We start from the raw sequence: 20350 nt of genomic DNA on the forward strand, positions 1-20350 counted from the left end.
GCTGATATTCGAATCAAGCATGCGATCTACCACATGCTTATCCACATCCTTGTCTTCCAACGGAAAGGAATACCAGTATTGAGTTGAAGAGGGGTTGGTGGGCTGAGATGCCGATGAAGTTGTGGTTGCCGATGATGAGATGAGGTACTAGGCATATTTGTAGTGGTTGTGGGTTTCAGTATTGTAGCGCCTGGGTTTGGTGGGTTGGCTGCCTTTGATATGGAAGCCTTTACCTGAGGAGAAACCACTTCTTCTACCACATCAGTCGTTTTGGAAGATGGCCCCAGCTTAGCGTGCGCGGGCACATCAACACCATCGAACCGTACATTCTTTCCCTTGTCAGATTTGTGGGCCGCACGATCTGCCTTGACCATGGCAAACACTTCTCACGCTTACCTCATGTTCTAAATGTTTCAATTCTTCGTCTTCCAAATCTTGGTCTTCTTCCTGGTGGCTTGTGCAGGTGTGCATAAATGTGGGTGAGTCAATACCCAGCGCGGATTCAACTGATGGTAAGGCGTGAATAAACATACTCCCTAGAACCATTGCATTGGCACCCATAGTGGGTCCTTCATGTATGAAACAGTCAATGCGCTGTTGGAAGTTACCATCCTCCCTTCTGTATGGGATATCGTGGCCGTCGGGCATAACGAGTTTTCCGTCCTCATTCCATTTTACCTTGCCTTCGTGTACGTAGTCCTTGCGTGTCTGACATTCATGGGCGAAGTGTTCTCCGCTACAGAAATAACAGTCATTGTTCCGCTGTTGGACGTTGTACTCCTGTTTGACTACCACACCTTGACTAGGTTGCTGAACCGGTGTGCTCTGCATAGCTTGTGGTGGGTATGCCGGAGACGAGGTCATAGCGCACGGTGTTGAGGTTTGTAGTGGAACTGCAGTTGACATGATGCTAGGTAATAGAAAGATATGGCTGCATATACGTCAGAGAGCACATATGGGTCATCCAGATGGTGAGAAGTTAGCTGGATCTCTAGCCTTCGCTTGATAGCCATGTTGGCCATAGCATGAATACCTTCCAAAAACAGCTTTATCAGTGCACACATCCTCGGTTCTGTTGCTCGTCCTCTGTCCATCCATTCCATGTCTGCTTGGTTCATTGGTGCATATTCCTATCCTATTCTCATGCATTCTGACAATATCTCTGGTGCTTGCACACACATTCCGTATCTTGTGTCATAGACCCTTACATTACATATTATCATGTACTCGCTGTAGGTATACAACTTTGGCTGAGCACAACATGCAGTAAGCACTCAGCCAAATATAATGTGTTGTGGTCTTGCACAGCCTAGTCTGCTATACTTGCAAGACAAGTGTGTTCAACCCAAGGGGTTTGCTATTTGGTATTAGAATAATTAGTTATACAAAAAGGAAGATAGTCTGAAATGCGGTGTAGGTGAGGAATGTAGAATGATAGAAAGTGGGTGGTATGAGATATACTCAGATGGTCCTCTGTGCGCGAATCTAATGTTGGCCCAAGGGGATTGCTACTGAGAAGGTTCCTCTATGTATAATAGTGGAGGGAAACACTGAACCGGACTGTCGGATAAGCCTGGCGAGGCGCGCGACGATGAGCGAAAGTGCGATAAGTGACAGCGCGATGAAGCGCTACTGAGTGACAAGTGCGATAACGCGCGCTGAGTGAATGTGAGGTGCGCGTGCGGGTGGTGGAGTGCAGCGACTCTTAAGTGAGTCGGAAGACGGATAATGCAATGTTTGTATTGAGAATATGAGGACTGGCGCTCATACGAGTTCAGGCGCTTAGTGTTGGTCAGTGGATATGACGGAGATTTAGATTTAGAGTCCAACAATGTGCGGGAAGAAGAAGATGATCATTATACATAGAGGCAGGAGTATATATATTCTAAGTAGCATTAAGCGCTGTCAAGCGCTAAAGCGAGCCGGAAAGCGAAGCGAGTGCGTGATGATAAGTAATAAGGGTCCATGACGAAACATACGGAATATGTGTGCAAGTGCCAGAGATATGTCAGAATACATGAGAATAAAATAGGAATATGCACCGACAAACCAAATGGACATGGAATGGATGGATGGAGGACGAGCAACGGAACCGAGGATACATGCGCCAATGCGCGACAAAAGCACCTGTATGCGCGAGTGGCCAATGAAGCGCCAAGTGCGCAGAAATGAGATATGGGTCGCGCTGTGTTTGGAAGGTGATTAGGGTGTTGTAGAATTAGCTCTACAAGGCCACAGAGATGTCAGTCTCTACAGTGGGAAGCAAAGTACGAAGGTATAATTATGAGTCCAATGTCAAAATGTCAGGTCCGATGTTTTTGGGTTAGCAGGTTACCTCGGGTTGTGTCAGCTTAGTGTTGGGAATGTAGCAAATGTTGGGGAGTTGTGGATAAGGAAAGGATGATGTTTTGGAATTCAGTAAAGAACTACTAAATATCGGATGACCTCCTCCTACTCAGAGGTAGAAAGGTAAGTAAATAGGTAGGAGGTATGCAAAATATATAGTGTCTATGTAGAATTTCGGAGTGCTGTAGGTGAAAGTAGTAGCGGTAATTTTGGGGTCTGATGTCCTATGTAATAAGACATGCAGTACTGTGGACATGTAATAACACGGTCTACAATGTTAGCGATGTGAAAATGAATAACTGTGCACCTAGTGGGGATAGATATGACAGGACATGACATTGGGAGAACATTTTTGTCAGGTTAGCATCGGGTTAGCAGATAAACATTGGATTGAGCAGGTAAGTGTTGGATTGAGCGGGTAAGTGTTGGATTGAGCGGATAGGTGTTAGATAACATTGGGAAGTGATTTGTGTATGACAGGTGTTTGACATGCATTGGAAAATAGCAGAATGCGAGCCTAGTGCAAGCTCAAGTGCTACATTGCTTCACTTCCCAGTTCACCTCAGCACTTGACAGTGCTTAGTGGTACTTAGATAGTTTTCATGTATTCTCTTCTCTCTTAACAAGTAACCACCATCTTCTCACACACTATTAGACTCTAAGTCTAAGTATACATTCCTAGCTGCTGACCGACACTAAGCACCTGAATGTACCTCAGCACCAATCATCGCATTCTTATGAGGACTTCTTCTAATTGTCTTTCAACTCATTTAGAGTCGCTGTGCTCCAACCACCCACATGTGCACCACCACATCATACCATTCAGTAGCGCTTTGTAGTGCTTTCACCTTCCTATATTTGCACATCATCATGTGCCTTACCAGGCTTGACTAAGCACCTGGTTCAGTGTTTCCCTCCATTATATACATAGAGGAACCTTCTCAGTAGCAATACCCTTGGGCCAACATTAGCTCATGCACAGAGGACCATCTGAGTACATCTCACATCACCCATTATTCATCACTACATATTCCTCACCTACACCAGTTCTGCACAGTTTGGTCCATGGTTCTCATATCAGCCAGAACCAGATTGGAAATTGGTTCTTGGTTCTAGGTCCTCCTGAACTGTTTCATTTTGGTTTGAACCTTACTGAACCATTCTGAATTGTTGTCAATTCTGACTTTGACATTACTTACCTTGATGTCAGACTTGTTCCTAGACAATTATGATCCTCTATTGACTTTTCACTCACTAGCTTGTTGCCCTCACTCTCCCACACCCACTGCACCATGACCTTGTTCATCAGCTGTCAGGCATCCTTGTCATTTTGATGCAACAATTTGCTGCAGTTGTAGCTATCAATATGCATCAACAAAGCCTTGTGGATCAAAGATGGAAAACACATTTGTACCACATGGCAGTGGGATGAAAGCTACAGAAACCCCACAGGATTGGAGGCAGTCCAAGAGAAACAGATTTTGACTCTGATGTTCACTTGTAATTTTATCTTTAGTAGGTTTTGAACCCAGCCAAACAGATTTGGATTCTGTCATATTAACTGCTTGGCTATAAGACCAGTTGGATGCACTCCTAATGAATTCATTTAGAGATAGATCCTCAAGGTACATTTATTAGCATTTTGTTGGTTCTAACACCAATTTCTAACATCCTCCTTAAGTCCAATCATGTGTGATCCTTCCATTATCAGTTGTCACTCATGACCCAGTTGTGAATCCAAAAGACATCACAAACATCATCAGCCCACCATGGTGGTCTGTCATCAGTACTTTTTCAGAGCAATTGCTAGATAAACAGGCCTAAGAATCAATCATGGTGACCATCCTATTGAAAGAACTTTCTTGAGGATTCACTTGTGAATGGGTCCATTGAAAGTGCATTTCACTGGTCTTAGACAAACAGTGGATACAACAGAATCTAAATCTGTCTGCGTGGGTTCAAAACCTGCTAAAGATAAAATTGTCAAGTGATCACCAGAGTCAAAATCTGTTTCTCTTGAACTGTGCAGGTTTGAAACCTGCCAATGATAAAAATGTTATTCTTATTCTATGAAGGCACACCTTGACATATGCTTATGGTCGGTCAGCTTGCAAGCCGATCAGAGCTGCATTTAGCCAAGTGGTTGTTATAACAGAATCCAAATCTGTTTCTATTGGAGTGCCACAGATTTGAAACCAGTGAAATATTACATTTTTTTCTATAAGAACATGCCTCAAATATTTGCTCATAGACGGCATCTCAGATATTTATTTTCATTGGTCTTTAGTCAAGTTGTCACCAGAGTCAAAATCTGTTTCTCTTAGACTAAGCAGGTTTCAAACCTGCTAATGATAATATTTTTATTCTATGAAATCACACCCTGACATTTCTTCATGAATCATTTTCTCAAAAACAGTCTTGGCCTTGTTATTGCCACAATAGATTCAAAATCTGATTATCCTAGACTGAGCAGGTTTGAAACCTATATAATTACATTTGTTTTCATTGAAACATACCTTGAACATTTGCTCATGGATGGTTGTCTCAAAAATTCATCATAACCAGTCTTAGCCAAGTGGATTCATTAGGAGTGCATCTAATGGGTCTTAGCCAAGCAGTTGATGCAACAGAATTCAAATCTGTCTGCGTGGGTTCAAAACCTGCTAAAGATGAAATTATAAAGTAATCATCAGAATCAAAATCAAAATCTGTTTCTCTTGGACTGCGTAGGTTTGAAACCTCCTAGTGATAATATTTTTATTTTATGAAAAACTACTTGGCTATGACAAATGAGATGAAACTATCAGGAAAGTGCATATGAGTCAATGTCAAGGTGTCAAGAACTTGCTCAAGGGTCAGATTCAAAGGGCTTGGCTTCAGCTCATGCACTGCACCCTTTATCTGAGTTGCCCATAGGAGCAGGCAAGGAACCAACATACCACACGGTACACACCGATGATGTCAGTTCAACATCTAAAGAATCAGTAAACCAAATGGTATGAATCGATGATGGCGGTTCAACACTCACTGGCCAAGGACTACTTCAAAACCCCAACCAACCTCCAGACCATCTAGGTCACCACTTCGAACCATCCCGCTCCACCACAATGAGCTGGAAGGGTAAGAATTAAGTCAGCCTACATCAAGAGTCTGCACGATGGTACAGGTACCACAGACAGCAGAAACACTGACTTACCTCATGGGATGCAGCCTGTGGGGGAGTATGGTGAGATGGAGGAGAATGACGAAGAAGTCTTCACAATGGTAGCAGGAGTAGCAGCTGTAAAAGGGACTGATACCATGACGGTCAAGGAAGCCAGTGCATGGATTGATTGGCCTAAATGGGAAGGCACAATCAACAAGGAGTTAGACATGCTGGAAGAAGTATGTATCTGGACTGTTGTTGAATGGCCGGACAACATCAATGTCGTAGGGTGCAAGTGGGTCTTCAGGATCAAGAGGAACAGTGATGGAAAGGTTGAGAAGTATAAAGCGAGATTAGTGGCAAAAGGGTACTCACAGGTATATGGCCTCGACTACTATGACACCTATGTGCCAGTGGCACGTCTCCCCTCCCTTCACATGATCCTTGCAGTTGCGGCCAGGAGAGATTGGGACATTGTCATTTTTGATTTCCACAGCACATTCCTAAATGGGAAGTTAGACACTGATGAGGTAATCTACATGGAACTCCCACCTGAACTCAATGTTGACAACAAGTACAAACACCATGTTGCCTACCTTCACAGATTGGGGAGTGTTTTTTAAACACATAGGCGTAGATATTCTTGTTCTCGTGTCTCACATTGACGACTATACTCTCACCGGCAGCAACAGCAACCTCATCACTAAGTTCAAGTCTGATGTAGCAGCTTGTTTTAAGCTCATGGACCTTGGCCCTATCACATCATTGCTCAGCATGAAGGTCACATGCAACAGAGTCGCGCGGACCATTTCCTTCTCCCACAACATTCTAGCTAAGTACAATTTTTCAGATGTTAAACCTTCCTCCATCCCAATAGATCCTAATTCCCCACTCACCCAATCGCAATCTTCCAAGACTCCCACTGAGTCAACACTCATGAAGCACATCCCTTATTGTAAGGCCATCAGCTTACTTATGCACCTCGCTGGTGGCACCCATTCAGACATAGTATTCGCCATCTCAACCATCACACAATACAGCGCCAATACTAGCATGGCTCACTGGGAGGCTGTCAAAAAGATCTTCTGGTACCTCGCAGGCACAAAGAAGTTGGCCCTCACCTTTGGTCAAGGCAAACCTGGCCTTGAAGGCTATGTGGATGCTGATGGTGCCTTGCAGGATCATAGACATGCCATCTCTGGCTACATGTTCTTGCTAGACAGTGGAGCTGTGTCCTGGAGCTCGAAGAAGCAGGAGCTGGTGACACTCATCACAACAGAGGCTGAGTATGTTGCTGCCATGCATATGGCAAAGGAAGCCATTTGACTTTGGCACCTCATTTCAGAAGTATTCCACCTGCTCACGCAGCCAACCACCCTTTTCTGCAACAATCAGTCCACTATTGCACTTGCAAACTCCAGCATGTTTCACGCATGCACCAAGCATATATATATTTGTTATCATTTTATTCATTTTTCAATTGACAAAGGTTCCATTTTGCTAGAATACTGCCCTACAGATGATATGATCACAGACACTCTCACCAAGCCCCTTCCTAGCCTCAAGGCTAAACACTTTGCTACTGCTCTCAGACTCCGCTCGGTTTGAGGGGAAGTGTTGCACATTCTAACCTCGCTATACCTGTTTATACATTACGTAAGCTACCTGTGTATTTTTATTTGCACTCGATGTAGAAGTTCCTTCCTCAGTGACTGCTATAAACAACTGAGCCGGTGTACTCACTACAATTCAGACTAAGGAAGTACAGGAGTTTATATACTGGAGACAAGTCCAAGCAGATTGGTAAGCAGAGGGGTAAGGCTATGTATGAGTATGTAGAAATGTACCTTGAGGATTTACTTCTGAATGAATTCATTGGGAGTGCATCCAACTCATTGTAAGAATACAACAATAGCTGGACACTACACAAAGTAAGCACTAGTAAGCACTCAGCCAAATATAGTGTTGTGATCTTGCACAGCCTAGTCTGCTATACTTTAGAGACAAGTGCATTTGACCCAAGGAGTTTGCTGTTTGGAAGCAGTCTAAATGTTGGTGATATCATGGATGATCAATAATCCAGAAGTGTGAAGCAATGTCCAAAGGTATAACTATGATGTCCGACACCAAAGTGTTGGATCTGATATTCTTAGGTTAGCAGATCAGTGGGTGTCGGGTTTGCAGGTTATGGGAAACTATGGCGAGGACTGATAGTGATTGTTGGGAAAGCAAGCAGTATGCGAGCTTTCCACATGCTTTGTACATAGCCTCAGACTGTGCTGACTGAACTTCTGTTATGTTTCCCATAGTATATAATCCCTGTAACATTCTCTGTATTTCTTCAGTTCAAATGTTATCTTAGATTCTGCTCACTCCTGTCTCTATCCAACTTGAGTTTCTCCTTTTGTTGGTCTCTGGAAGTCTTAGGATTGATTCCTATTGACAATACATGTCTGCCTCTACCTCTGGCAGTCCTCCTATGTTGGTTTCTACTCCAGACTTCATCCAAGTAGCCTGACCTCTTGTTTCCAAAGGTCTGCTGGAATTCCCATGCATCTGGATTCTGGACTGATGGACTTACAGATTTCTGGACTTTGTTCTTTAGCCCTCAAAAGTTAAGTGCATGTACTCAGGTAAGGGGTGCAGTGCATGAGCTGAAGCCAAGCCCTTTGAATCTGACCCTTGAGCAAGTTCTTGACACCTTGACATTGACTCATATGCACTTTCCTGATAGTTTCATCTCATTTGTCATAGCCAAGTAGTTTTTCATAAAATAAAAATATTATCACTGGGAGGTTTCAAACCTACGCAGTCCAAGAGAAACAGATTTTGATTTTGATTCTGATGATTACTTTATAATTTCATCTTTAGCAGGTTTTGAACCCACGCAGACAGATTTGAATTCTGTTGCATCAACTGCTTGGCTAAGACCCATTAGATGCACTCCTAATGAATCCACTTGGCTAAGACTGGTTATGATGAATTTTTGAGACAACCATCCATGAGCAAATGTTCAAGGTATGTTTCAATGAAAACAAATGTAATTATATAGGTTTCAAACCTGCTCAGTCTAGGATAATCAGATTTTGAATCTATTGTGGCAATAACAAGGCCAAGACTGTTTTTGAGAAAATGATTCATGAAGAAATGTCAGGGTGTGATTTCATAGAATAAAAATATTATCATTAGCAGGTTTGAAACCTGCTTAGTCTAAGAGAAACAGATTTTGACTCTGGTGACAACTTGACTAAAGACCAATGAAAATAAATATCTGAGATGCCGTCTATGAGCAAATATTTGAGGCATGTTCTTATAGAAAAAAATGTAATATTTCACTGGTTTCAAATCTGTGGCACTCCAATAGAAACAGATTTGGATTCTGTTATAACAACCACTTGGCTAAATGCAGCTCTGATCGGCTTGCAAGCTGACCGACCATAAGCATATGTCAAGGTGTGCCTTCATAGAATAAGAATAACATTTTTATCATTGGCAGGTTTCAAACCTGCACAGTTCAAGAGAAACAGATTTTGACTCTGGTGATCACTTGACAATTTTATCTTTAGCAGGTTTTGAACCCACGCAGACAGATTTAGATTCTGTTGTATCAACTGCTTGATTAAGACTAGTTAGATTCACTTCTAATGAATCCATTCAGAAGTGAGTACTCAAGCTATATTTATATGCATTTTGTCAGCTCTTTCAATAGCATGCTCAGTGTTGACTTTTTATCCTACTCATCATGGTGGGTCCATGAGTGAAAACTAACAATGAAAGGATCACACAGTGTATTTTTGACACAGAGTTCAATATATGACCAAAGTCTTGATGCAAACTCGGAAGGATAAATACAATAACAATATAATTCTTTTTAAAGGTCTTGATTTGGTTGAAGAAGAAAAAGAGCAGATTACAAATCAAACTTTCAAGTTTGATCCTAATAACCTGGGGAATTAGGAAAAATACAAATATATTAAGGCTGAGATTTTTCATTGTGCTTATTCAAGTGATTGCCAGAGTCAAAATATATTTCTCTTGAATTAAGCAGGTTTGTGATCTGTATAATGATGTGTCTTTTGCATTAACTCGTGATTCATCAAATTCCACCATTTTGGATTTCATAGAAGTTATTGTACATTAAGGATTCACTTCTGAATGTATTTATTGGGAGTGCATATAACTAGTGTTAGCCAAGTGGTTAATGCAACAGAATTAAAATCTGTCTGTATGGGTTCAAAACCTACTGAAGATGCATTCATTTGCTGAGTGATCACCAGAGTCAACATCTGCTGTGCAGGTTTGAAACCTGCCAGTGATACAATTCATTTTCTATGAAAACACACCTTGAAATTTACTTGCAGTTGGTTTGCTTGCAAGCTGATCACAGTTGTGTTTAGCCAAGTGACTGTGATCACAGAATGAAAATCTGTTTCTATTGGAGTGCAACAAGTGTGAAACTTATGGGATGTCGCATTTTTTCTGTAAGAATATGTCTTGAATATTTGCTCACAGACAGTATCTCAGACATTGATCTTTATTGATCTTGGTCCAGTTGTTATCAGATTCAAAATCTGTTTCTCTTGAAATGTGCAGGTTTGAAACCTGCCAATAATAATATTTTTGTTTTATGAAATCACACCTTGACATTTTCTCATCAAGATCAATGTCTGAGATGCTGTCTGTGAGCAGATATTTAAGACATGTTCTAATAGCAAAAATGCACCATTCAATGTATCTCAAACTCTGCAAGGAAATGTCAAGGCATATTTTCATAGAAAATGAAATTTACCATTCAATGTATCTCAAACTCTGTAAGGAAATGTCAAGGCATATTTTCATAGAAAATAAAATTTACCATTGACAGGTTTCAAACCTGTCATGGTTCAAGAGAAACAGATTTTGAGTCTAGTGATCACTTGCAGATTCATCTTCAGCAGGTTTTGAACCCATGCAGACAGATTTAGATTCTGTTTTAATAACTGCTTGGCTAATACTAGTTGAATGCACTTCTAATTAACTACTTCAAAAGTAAATCCTCATGGCACATTTATTTGCATTTTGTCAGTTCTTTCAATACACATCATTATGAACCTGCTTAGTTTAAGAGAAATATATTTTGACTCTGGCAACCACTTGAATAAGCACAATAAAAATATCAGCCTTGACAAATTTGTATTTTTTTTCTCCCTCCCTGGGTCATTAGGATCAAACTTGAAGGTTTGATGTGTAATCTGCTCTTCTTTTTCTTCAACCAAGTCAAGACCTTTAGAAAGAATTGGATTGTTCTTTTACTTATCCCTCCAAGTTTGCATCAAGACTTTGGTTGTGAATCAAAATGGTGTTGTTGGGTTTTTATTTGTTTTGTGCATGAGAATGTCTGACTTTGCCATACTGGTGCAGGAAGATAGCAGTCTAAGTGAGGATAATGAATCATTTCCTTGTGAATAGTTTTGTCAAAAACTTATCTTAAATGGTCTTAGCCATGTTATTGCCACAATAGATTCAAAATATGATTATCCTGGACTAAGCAGGTTTGAAACCTCCATGAGCATGTTGCAACATAAAAAAGAAATGCATCATTTGACTGGTTGCAAACCTGTAGGCTTTGATTGAAACATATTTTGAATCTATCATGGCAATGATATAGAAAAGAGAAAACTATCCATGAGAAAATATCAGAGTGTAATTGCATAGAATAAAAATATAATCATCGGCAGGTTTCAAATCTGCAAAGTCCAAGAGACACAGATTTTAACTCTGGTGACAACTTGACTAAGACCAATGAAGATCAATGTCTGAGATACTGTCTTTGAGCAAACATTCAAGGCATGTTCTCATAGAAAAAAATGTGACGTTCAGCAGGTTTCAAACCTGTTGCATTCCAATAGAAACAGATTTTGATTCTGTTATGACAACCACTTGGCCAAACACAACTTTGATCAGCTTGCAAGCAAACCGACCATCAGCATGTATCAAGGTGTGTTTTCAGACAAAATGAATTTTATCATTGGCAGGTTTCATACTCGCACATTCCAAGAGAAACAGATTTTGACTCTGGTGATCGCTTGATAATTTCATCTTTTGTAGGTTTTGAACCCACACAGACAGATTTATATTCTATCATGTCACCTGCTTGGCTAAGACCAGTTAGATGCACCCCCAATGGACCCATTCACAAGTGAATTCTCAAGGCATATGTTAAGAACGTGCTCAAGGGTTCGGATTTGAAGGGCTTGGCTTCAGCTCATATGCTGCACCCCTTGCCTGAGTACGTGCCCTTAACTTCTGAAGGCTATAGGACAAAGTCTGATGCACAGGAATTCTGGCAGACATTCGGAAACAAAAGAGAAGACTAATCTGGATGTCGTCCGGACTAGAAAGAAACAGCGGAAGACTACCAAAGGTAGAGGCAGAGATGTTAAGTCAATAGGAATCAATCCTAAGACTATTGGAGGATGACAAGAGGAGAAACTCAAGTCGGACGGAGGCAGGAATGAGCAGAATCTAATATGATATTTGAACTGAGGATGTACAGAGAATTTACAGGGTTTATATACTACCGGAAAACAGAGGATCAGTTAGCACAGTGCGAGGCTATGTACGAAGCATGTGGAAAGCTTATCAATAGTATCATGGAACATAATAAAATGAAGTCGGAAATGAAACAAGGTCCGGATAAATGAGTACAGTCGGATATGTAAATAACCGGAGGACCAGTAAAAGGGGCTAACCGAAAAGGGATGTATGAAAGGGGAAAGAAGCAGAAGTAAGAAGCGGGTCGGATCTGGACATCCGGAGATGAGTGCGTGAACTGTCATCCAGGTCCATAACGCAGGATATGACAGCATATTTATCTACATTTTGTCAGTTCTTTTAATAATATGGTCGCTGAAATTGATTTTTTTAATTCTACTCTTATCACAAAAGACATCAGACTTCTTCTGGGCCTCTACTTCAAGACCTATTTATCCAGCAATTGCTTCAAAAATGTGCTGATGGCAGACCACCATGGTGGACCAATGATGTTTGTAATGTCTTTTGGATTAACAACTGGATCATGAGTGACAACTGACAATGGAAGGATCACATATGGTTGGACTCAAGGGGGATGTTAGAAATTAATGTTAGAACTGACAAAATGCTGATAAATGTACCTTGAGGATTCACTTCTGAATGAATTCATTGCGAGTATATTCAACTGATCTTAGCTGAGCAGTTAATATGTCAGAATCTAAGTCTGTCTGTGTGGGTTCAAAACCTGCAAAAGATGAAATTGTCAAGTAATCACCAGAGTCAAAATCTGTTTCTCTTGGACTGTGCAGGTTTGAAACCTGCCAATGATAACATAAAATGATTTATTAAATCAGACCTTGACATTTCCTCATGAATGACATATGTTTTTTCCTGAGAGAACACATCTTGACATTGACTCATGTCTACTTTCACATTGCAGCTCACGCTCCCAAACATCTGCTTTATGTGGTGTTTGTGGATGCACTTTTCTGTGTCCAAGAACATCTTTGGGCTCCATGTGGTGTGGCTCCACATCCTGAGCACAAATGAGAATTTTTGAGAGGAATATCCAGAAGCAAGAAGCATGCATCACCTCACCTAATTTGCTCATAGACTAAACTCTTGGTTAGCCTCGTGCCTCAGCTATCAGCTGGCGAAAAAAAAATGTTATAGAGACTCATATCTTTGTAGGCTCATAGGATCCATATTTACAACTCACTTTCAGGCTCAGTTCATGCATCATTATCCTCCTAACAGATTTTGACTCTGTTGTAATGTCTACTTGGCTAAGACCAGTGAGATGGAGCTCTCAGGAAAGTATGCATGAGTCGATGTCAAGGTGTGATTTTATAGAATAAAAATGTTATCATTGGTAGATTCATTGACATGTTTTTAAACCCGCACAGTCCAAGACAAACAGATTTTGACTCTGGTAATCATTTGGCAATTTGATGTATCAACTGCTTAGCTAAGACCAGTGAAATTCACTTCCAATGAACTCATTCAGAAGTAAATTCTTAAGGCACATTTATTCTTTCAATAGCATGGTCACTGTTGATTCTTTTATTTTGCTTTTTTTCTTGACAAATTACCAGAGGCAAATGCGAGTATCTTTGACGCAAAGTTCAATATATGACCAAAGTCTTGATGCAAACTCAGAATGATAAGTGCAAGAGCAATTTAATTCTCTCCAAAGGTCTTGACTTGGTTGAAGAAGAAGAGCAGATCACACATCAAACTTTCAAGTTTGATCCTAATGATCTGGGGAATGAGAAAGAATACACATCTGTCAAGGCCGAGATTCAAAAGAGCCATCTGGCCATCATTCACTTATGTATAAGATTGAAGTGCACTGTATTTGAGACCTTTCATCATCATGTTGCTCTCCTCTCACTTTTTGAAAGTGCTGTATTGCAGTCTGTATTCAATTCATCTGTTCAGCTGAGGGAAAACATTGCAAGTGACAGGGAACAGTAGACTTGCCTCGCAGATTCACTTCTGAATGCTTTCTTTAAAGATGGATCTAACTGCTGTTGGTCAAACAGTTGCTACAACAGAATCCAAATCTGTTTCAAATCTGTGTGTGTGGGTTCAAAACCTGCTAAAGATGAAATTGCCAGTGATTATCAGAGTCAAAATCTGTTTCTCTTGGACTGTGCAGGTTTGAAACCTGCCAATGATAAAATTCATGTTTTATGAAACTGCACCTTGAGACATGCTCATCAGAGTTGTGTTTAGCCAAGGGGTTGTCCTGACAGAATCAAAATCTGTTTCTATTGAAATACAACAGGTTTGAAACCTGTTGAATGTTGCATTGTTTCCATAAGAACATGTCTTGAATATATGCTCATAGACAGTATCTCAGACATTGATCTTCATTGGTCTTTAGTTGAGTTGTCACCAGAGTTAAAATCTGTGTCTCTTGGACTTTGCAGGTTTCAAACCTGCCAATGGTAATATTTTTATTCTATGCAATTACACCCTGACATTTCCTGATGTAAGTACAAAATATGAAAGCTCAGCATCCAGTGAATTTATGCACTCATGATACAGTGGTCTCCATCCATGTCATTGCTCACTGTTACAAGTAACATTGGTCACAGTGGCTCCCCTATCATTTTCCCTTCATCCTCGCCCTCACCATCTACTGGCTCGTCCTCTTTTACTGACTATCTGTTGACTGGATCCTCACATCGCCCGCCTCTATGCATGTGCACGCACGTTCCTCTTATGACTCGACCACCAATGTGGTCCCGCACCTCTGACTTGGTCTGACTCATTGTAAGACCTATGGTTTTTGTGGCCTTGTATAGGCCTTTTCTGTGTTGTCCCTCTGGTTCTAATGCAGTACACACTACCCTTGGTATAGCGCGCATGTCTTCCATCGTCGGCCGATGGCCGTGGCTCTTGTGCACACTTCGGCTAGTGTCAGCTTCTCTTTGGATCTGTCGCACGTCCTCCATCCATCCTATCCATATCCTCTGCTGGTTCATTGGTGCGTACATCACTTGTTTCCCACTTTTCTCAAAAACTCATCTTGTGGCATTCAACGGATTTCAAACCTGTTGCATTCTGATATAAACAGATTTTGATTCTGTTATGACCACCACTTGGCCAAACACAATTTTGCTCAGCTTACAAGCAAACCGACCATCAACATGTATCAAGGTGTGTTTTCATACAAAATGGATTTTATCATTGGCAGGTTTCAAACCCACACATTCTAAGAGAAACAGATTTTGACTCTAGTGATCACTTGACAATGACATCTTTAGCAGGTTTTGAACCCACACAGACAGATTTGGATTCTGTCATATTAACTGCTTGGCTAAGAGCAGTTGAATTCAATTCCAATGAACCCATTCAGAAGCAAGTCCTCAAGACACATTTATCTGCATTTTTGTCAGCTCTTTCAATAGCATGATCACTGTTGATTCTTCTATACTGCTCTTATTGCAAAAGACATGGACTTCTGCTGGGGCTCTTAACTTCAAGACTTGTTTACCTAACAATTTCCTTGAAAAAGTGCTGATGGCAGACCATCACAGTGGGCCCATGAGTGAAAACTGATAATAAAAGAATCACACAGTTGAATCCAAGGGAGATGTTAAACATTAATGTCTGCACCTAGTGTAATGAGATGAAATATCACAGCTGGACTCAAGGTGGTTATATCCAAATGCAAGGGTCAAACCCAGTTGGATGAGGTAGAATTTAATGTCTGGGCCCAAAGTGATGGTCTCAAATCTCACACTGTTACTCATATGTTGTTTCAGCTTTAAGTGTGTGGTTTGATTCCTTCAGGATCCACTTTTATTGTAAGTTTCACTCTTTGTGGTCTGAATTAGTGTCCCCTTCCAGACCATTTGGTCTATATACTTTTTAAACTCTACATGCTCAGAAGGTCTGTCTTTGTTGATCGCAAATCCCTTTGAGCATTAGCTGACTTTGCATGATTTATCACTCAGACCCCCTGCCTTTCTGTACCAGTATGGCAAATTCAGACCTTCCCACGCACAAAACAAATAAAAAACCCAACAACACTATTTTGATTCATGACCAAAGTCTTGATGCAAACTTGGAGGGATAAGTAAAAGAACAATCCAATTCTTTCTAAAGGTCTTGACTTGGTTGAAGAAAAAGAAGAGCAGATTACACATCAAACCTTCAAGTTTGATCCTAATGACCCAGGGAGGGAGAAAAAAAATACAAATTTGTCAAGGCTGATATTTTTATTGTGCTTATTCAAGTGGTTGCCAGAGTCAAAATATATTTCTCTTAAACTAAGCAGGTTCATAATGATGTGTATTGAAAGAACTGACAAAATGCAAATAAATGTGCCATGAGGATTTACTTTTGAACGAGTTAATTAGAAGTGCATTCAACTAGTATTAGCCAAGCAGTTAATAGAACAGAGTCTAAATCTGTTTATGTAGGTTCAAAACCTGCTAAAGATGAAATCACAAGTGATAGCCAGACTCAAAATCTGTTTCTCCTGAATCATGACAGGTTTGAAACCTGTCGATGATAAATTTTATTTTCTATGAAAATATGCCTTGACATTTCCTCATGGAGTTTGAAATCTGTTGAATGGTGCATTTTTGCTATTAGAACATGTCTTAAATATCTGCTCACAGACAGCATCTCAGACATTGATCTTGATAAGGAAATGTCAAGGTGTGATTTCATAGAACAAAAATGTTGTTATTGGCAGGTTTCAAACCTGCACAATTCAAGAGAAACAGATTTTGAATCTGATAACAACTTGACCAAGATCAATGAAGATCAATGTCTGCAATACTGTCTGTGAGTAAATATTCAAGACATGTTCTTACTGCTCTGTTGTTGTGCAATGATGCAATTGTTGAACTTTAAGTGATGGTATGTGGATGATGATGTGCTACACTATGAACAGAGCTAGCTGCATGCTCATGTCACTGACTAAGCTATAGAGATCGCTGAGGGACTGACTGCTTCTCATTCATGTGACTTCTCTCTGTCTATGCCTTGGAAGCCCTGGTCCAACATCTAAGGTGACTCCACAACACAAAGGTAGCATCTGAGGGAAGGGAAGTATAGTATTCTATGTAGCATGCGGCATGCACTTATTACACATTACTTATCTGTCTCATTTTCATTGCTACAGTTCTTATCTATGGATTCCACTCATGGAGTAGGATAAAATTGTTTGAAAGAAACAGATTTTGACTCTGTTGCAACAACTACTTGTCTCTGACTAATGTGATGAAACTCTCAGAAAAGTGCATATGAGTCAATGTCAAGGTTTGTTCTAATAGACAAAACATGTATCATTCAGCAGGTTTTGAACATGCATAGTCCAGGAGACACATAGCACCAGAGATGTTGTCAGAATACACAGAAATAGAATAGAAATATGCGCTGACAAACCAAAAAATACATGGAATAGACAGACAATGGATAAGTGATTGAGCCAAAGGTGCACACACTGATGTGCAGCAAAAGTGCATATGCTAGTGAGTGTGCGCTGAATACAATATGAGTCACATCGTGCTATGGGAGTGCTTGGAACGATACAGTGGTAGTGCACTGTAGGAAGCTAAGTTACAAAAACTAGAAACAGAGGTTAAATATATGTAACTTGGTGAGTGTTATGCACTCAAATAGGTCTGTTATGCGGAGCCCTAAGAGGGGCGTCGTCCACTAATAGTTCATAATGTAACCGGAAGGATCCAGTGTAACGAGTGAGACTGGTGACATTGAGTCAGCAGCAATCACAGACATGTATGTCATGTGACTTCTAAGACAGATGTCTGTGAAGTCACCAGGCTCAAAGTAAGGACAGTCTTGTCCGAACGATGAGTGTTGATCGAGGTAGACTTAAGCGCGAAGAGCACTTAAGAAAAGATACTAGAGACTGAAGCTGAGAGGCTTCAGAGAGAAGTATGTTCCAGGGAAGATTGAGTAGATTCAAGTTAGAGAATCTAATACAGAGTGACCGACTACTTATACTAAGTGGAGAGGGTTAAGGGCAAGGTTACTGCACTTTAGGTAAGGGTAAAGGGGAAGTGAGAATGGTATAGGTGCATTGGCAACATAGCCGGATTAGTGGTGGATGGTTGAATGTGGAATGAGACTGAGAAACATTGGAACAATCCAACAGTAAGAATACAACTGTGCGGGAAGTGCAGTCAGAAGAGAACAAGAAAGGAAAGCCACATTGGTGGCACAATATGTGCGAGGAATGATAGCTAGATGAGAAGGGGTGAAATGGGGAGAAAGGGGGAAGTGGGGTAAAAACTCAAATAGACCTCTGGATGCGAGTATAGATTCGGCCCAAGGGGATTGCTCCTGAGAATGATTCCTCTAAGTAAAAGTGTGAGGGGAAACGTAGAAACTAATAAGGGTGACTGAGACTAAAAGGAAATGCGAAAGCTGAAGCCAACGTGATGCGAGTGCAAGCGAGCCACCAAAAATGCGATGCGATATAGCGTAGGTGAAGTGCCAATAAGATGCAATGCAATGCGAGTGCGAGCGGCCGCGATGTGACAAAATGCGAAAGTGTGCGGTTTAGCCGAAGGTGAGTTGCGAAGAGGTACTGAAGACACAAGGGCGGAGCCAAGCGATGACAAGCGCCAAGAGCGTTGGATATTATAAACACGTGAACACAAGACAAATGCTGCCGATAGGAGTGCGTGCACTGAGAGAGTACCGAAGGTTTTACATTTTTAGTCAAGGCTTTGTAGTTTTTGCATGTAAACAGGTGATGAATTCTGATGGGAGAGAGAAGTTACATGAAAATTCTAAGTATCCGATATATGTATGTGCACATAAGCAATATTCGGAACCAAGTAGGTAGCGAGACGTATGTAAGTAGGGTCCATGACACATTTAATGAAATTATAAACAGAATAGCTTGGGAATTGTTGTTATTTTAGTGGGAAACAAGTGATGTACGCACCAATGAACCAGCAGAGGATATGGATAGGATGGATGGAGGACGTGCGACAGATCCAAAGAGAAGCTGACACTAGCCGAAGTGTGCACAAGAGCCACGGCCATCGGCCGACGATGGAAGACATGCGCGCTATACCAAGGGTAGTGTGTACTGCATTAGAACCAGAGGGACAACACAGAAAAGGCCTATACAAGGCCACAAAAACCATAGGTCTTACAATGAGTCAGACCAAGTCAGAGGTGCGGGACCACATTGGTGGTCGAGTCATAAGAGGAACGTGCGTGCACATGCATAGAGGCGGGCGATGTGAGGATCCAGTCAACAGATAGTCAGTAAAAGAGGACGAGCCAGTAGATGGTGAGGGCGAGGATGAAGGGAAAATGATAGGGGAGCCATGTGACCAATGTTACTTGTAACAGTGAGCAATGACATGGATGGAGACCACTGTATCATGAGTGCAGTAAATTCACTGGATGCTGAGCTTTCATATTTTGTACTTACATCAGGAAATGTCAGGGTGTAATTGCATAGAATAAAAATATTACCATTGGCAGGTTTGAAACCTGCAAAGTCCAAGAGACACAGATTTTAACTCTGGTGACAACTCAACTAAAGACCAATGAAGATCAATGTCTGAGATACTGTCTATGATCATATATTCAAGACATGTTCTTACTGGAAACAATGCAACATTCAACAGGTTTCAAACCTGTTGTATTTCAATAGAAACAGATTTTGATTCTGTCAGGACAACCCCTTGGCTAAACACAACTCTGATGAGCATGTCTCAAGGTGCAGTTTCATAAAACATGAATTTTATCATTGGCAGGTTTCAAACCTGCACAGTCCAAGAGAAACAGATTTTGACTCTGATAATCACTGGCAATTTCATCTTTAGCAGGTTTTGAACCCACACACACAGATTTGAAACAGATTTGGATTCTGTTGTAGCAACTGTTTGACCAACAGCAGTTAGATCCATCTTTAAAGAAAGCATTCAGAAGTGAATCTGCGAGGCAAGTCTACTGTTCCCTGTCACTTGCAATGTTTTCCCTCAGCTGAACAGATGAATTGAATACAGACTGCAATACAGCACTTTCAAAAAGTGAGAGGAGAGCAACATGATGATGAAAGGTCTCAAATACAGTGCACTTCAATCTTATACATAAGTGAATGATGGCCAGATGGCTCTTTTGAATCTCGGCCTTGACAGATGTGTATTCTTTCTCATTCCCCAGATCATTAGGATCAAACTTGAAAGTTTGATGTGTGATCTGCTCTTCTTCTTCAACCAAGTCAAGACCTTTGGAGAGAATTAAATTGCTCTTGCACTTATCATTCTGAGTTTGCATCAAGACTTTGGTCATATATTGAACTTTGCGTCAAAGATACTCGCATTTGCCTCTGGT

General features: G+C 40.9%; 2 protein-coding genes across 2 annotated transcripts; one reads left to right on the forward strand and one right to left on the reverse strand.

Moving 5' to 3' along the window:
- Positions 1 to 253: 253 nt before the first annotated feature.
- On the reverse strand, positions 254 to 1118 carry F5147DRAFT_657568 (uncharacterized protein; the record flags this gene model as incomplete). Its single annotated transcript, XM_041434285.1, has 5 exons — positions 254 to 361; positions 397 to 506; positions 534 to 825; positions 872 to 910; positions 942 to 1118. 5 exons carry the CDS (start codon positions 1116 to 1118, stop codon positions 254 to 256), a joined length of 726 nt encoding a protein of 241 aa, XP_041287050.1.
- A 14044-nt stretch (positions 1119 to 15162) lies between these two features.
- F5147DRAFT_657569 (uncharacterized protein) lies at positions 15163 to 16033 on the forward strand (the record flags this gene model as incomplete). The annotated part of the gene is made up of 7 exons (XM_041434286.1): positions 15163 to 15172; positions 15283 to 15377; positions 15467 to 15551; positions 15659 to 15736; positions 15809 to 15822; positions 15853 to 15908; positions 15973 to 16033. The coding sequence occupies 7 exons, from the start codon at positions 15163 to 15165 to the stop codon at positions 16031 to 16033; spliced, it is 399 nt and encodes a 132-aa protein (XP_041287051.1).
- Positions 16034 to 20350: the final 4317 nt, after the last annotated feature.

The sequence above is a fragment of the Suillus discolor genome (assembly GCF_016758755.1).
Source record: "Suillus discolor strain FC423 chromosome Unknown F5147scaffold_87, whole genome shotgun sequence".
Lineage (NCBI taxonomy): Eukaryota > Fungi > Basidiomycota > Agaricomycetes > Boletales > Suillaceae > Suillus > Suillus discolor.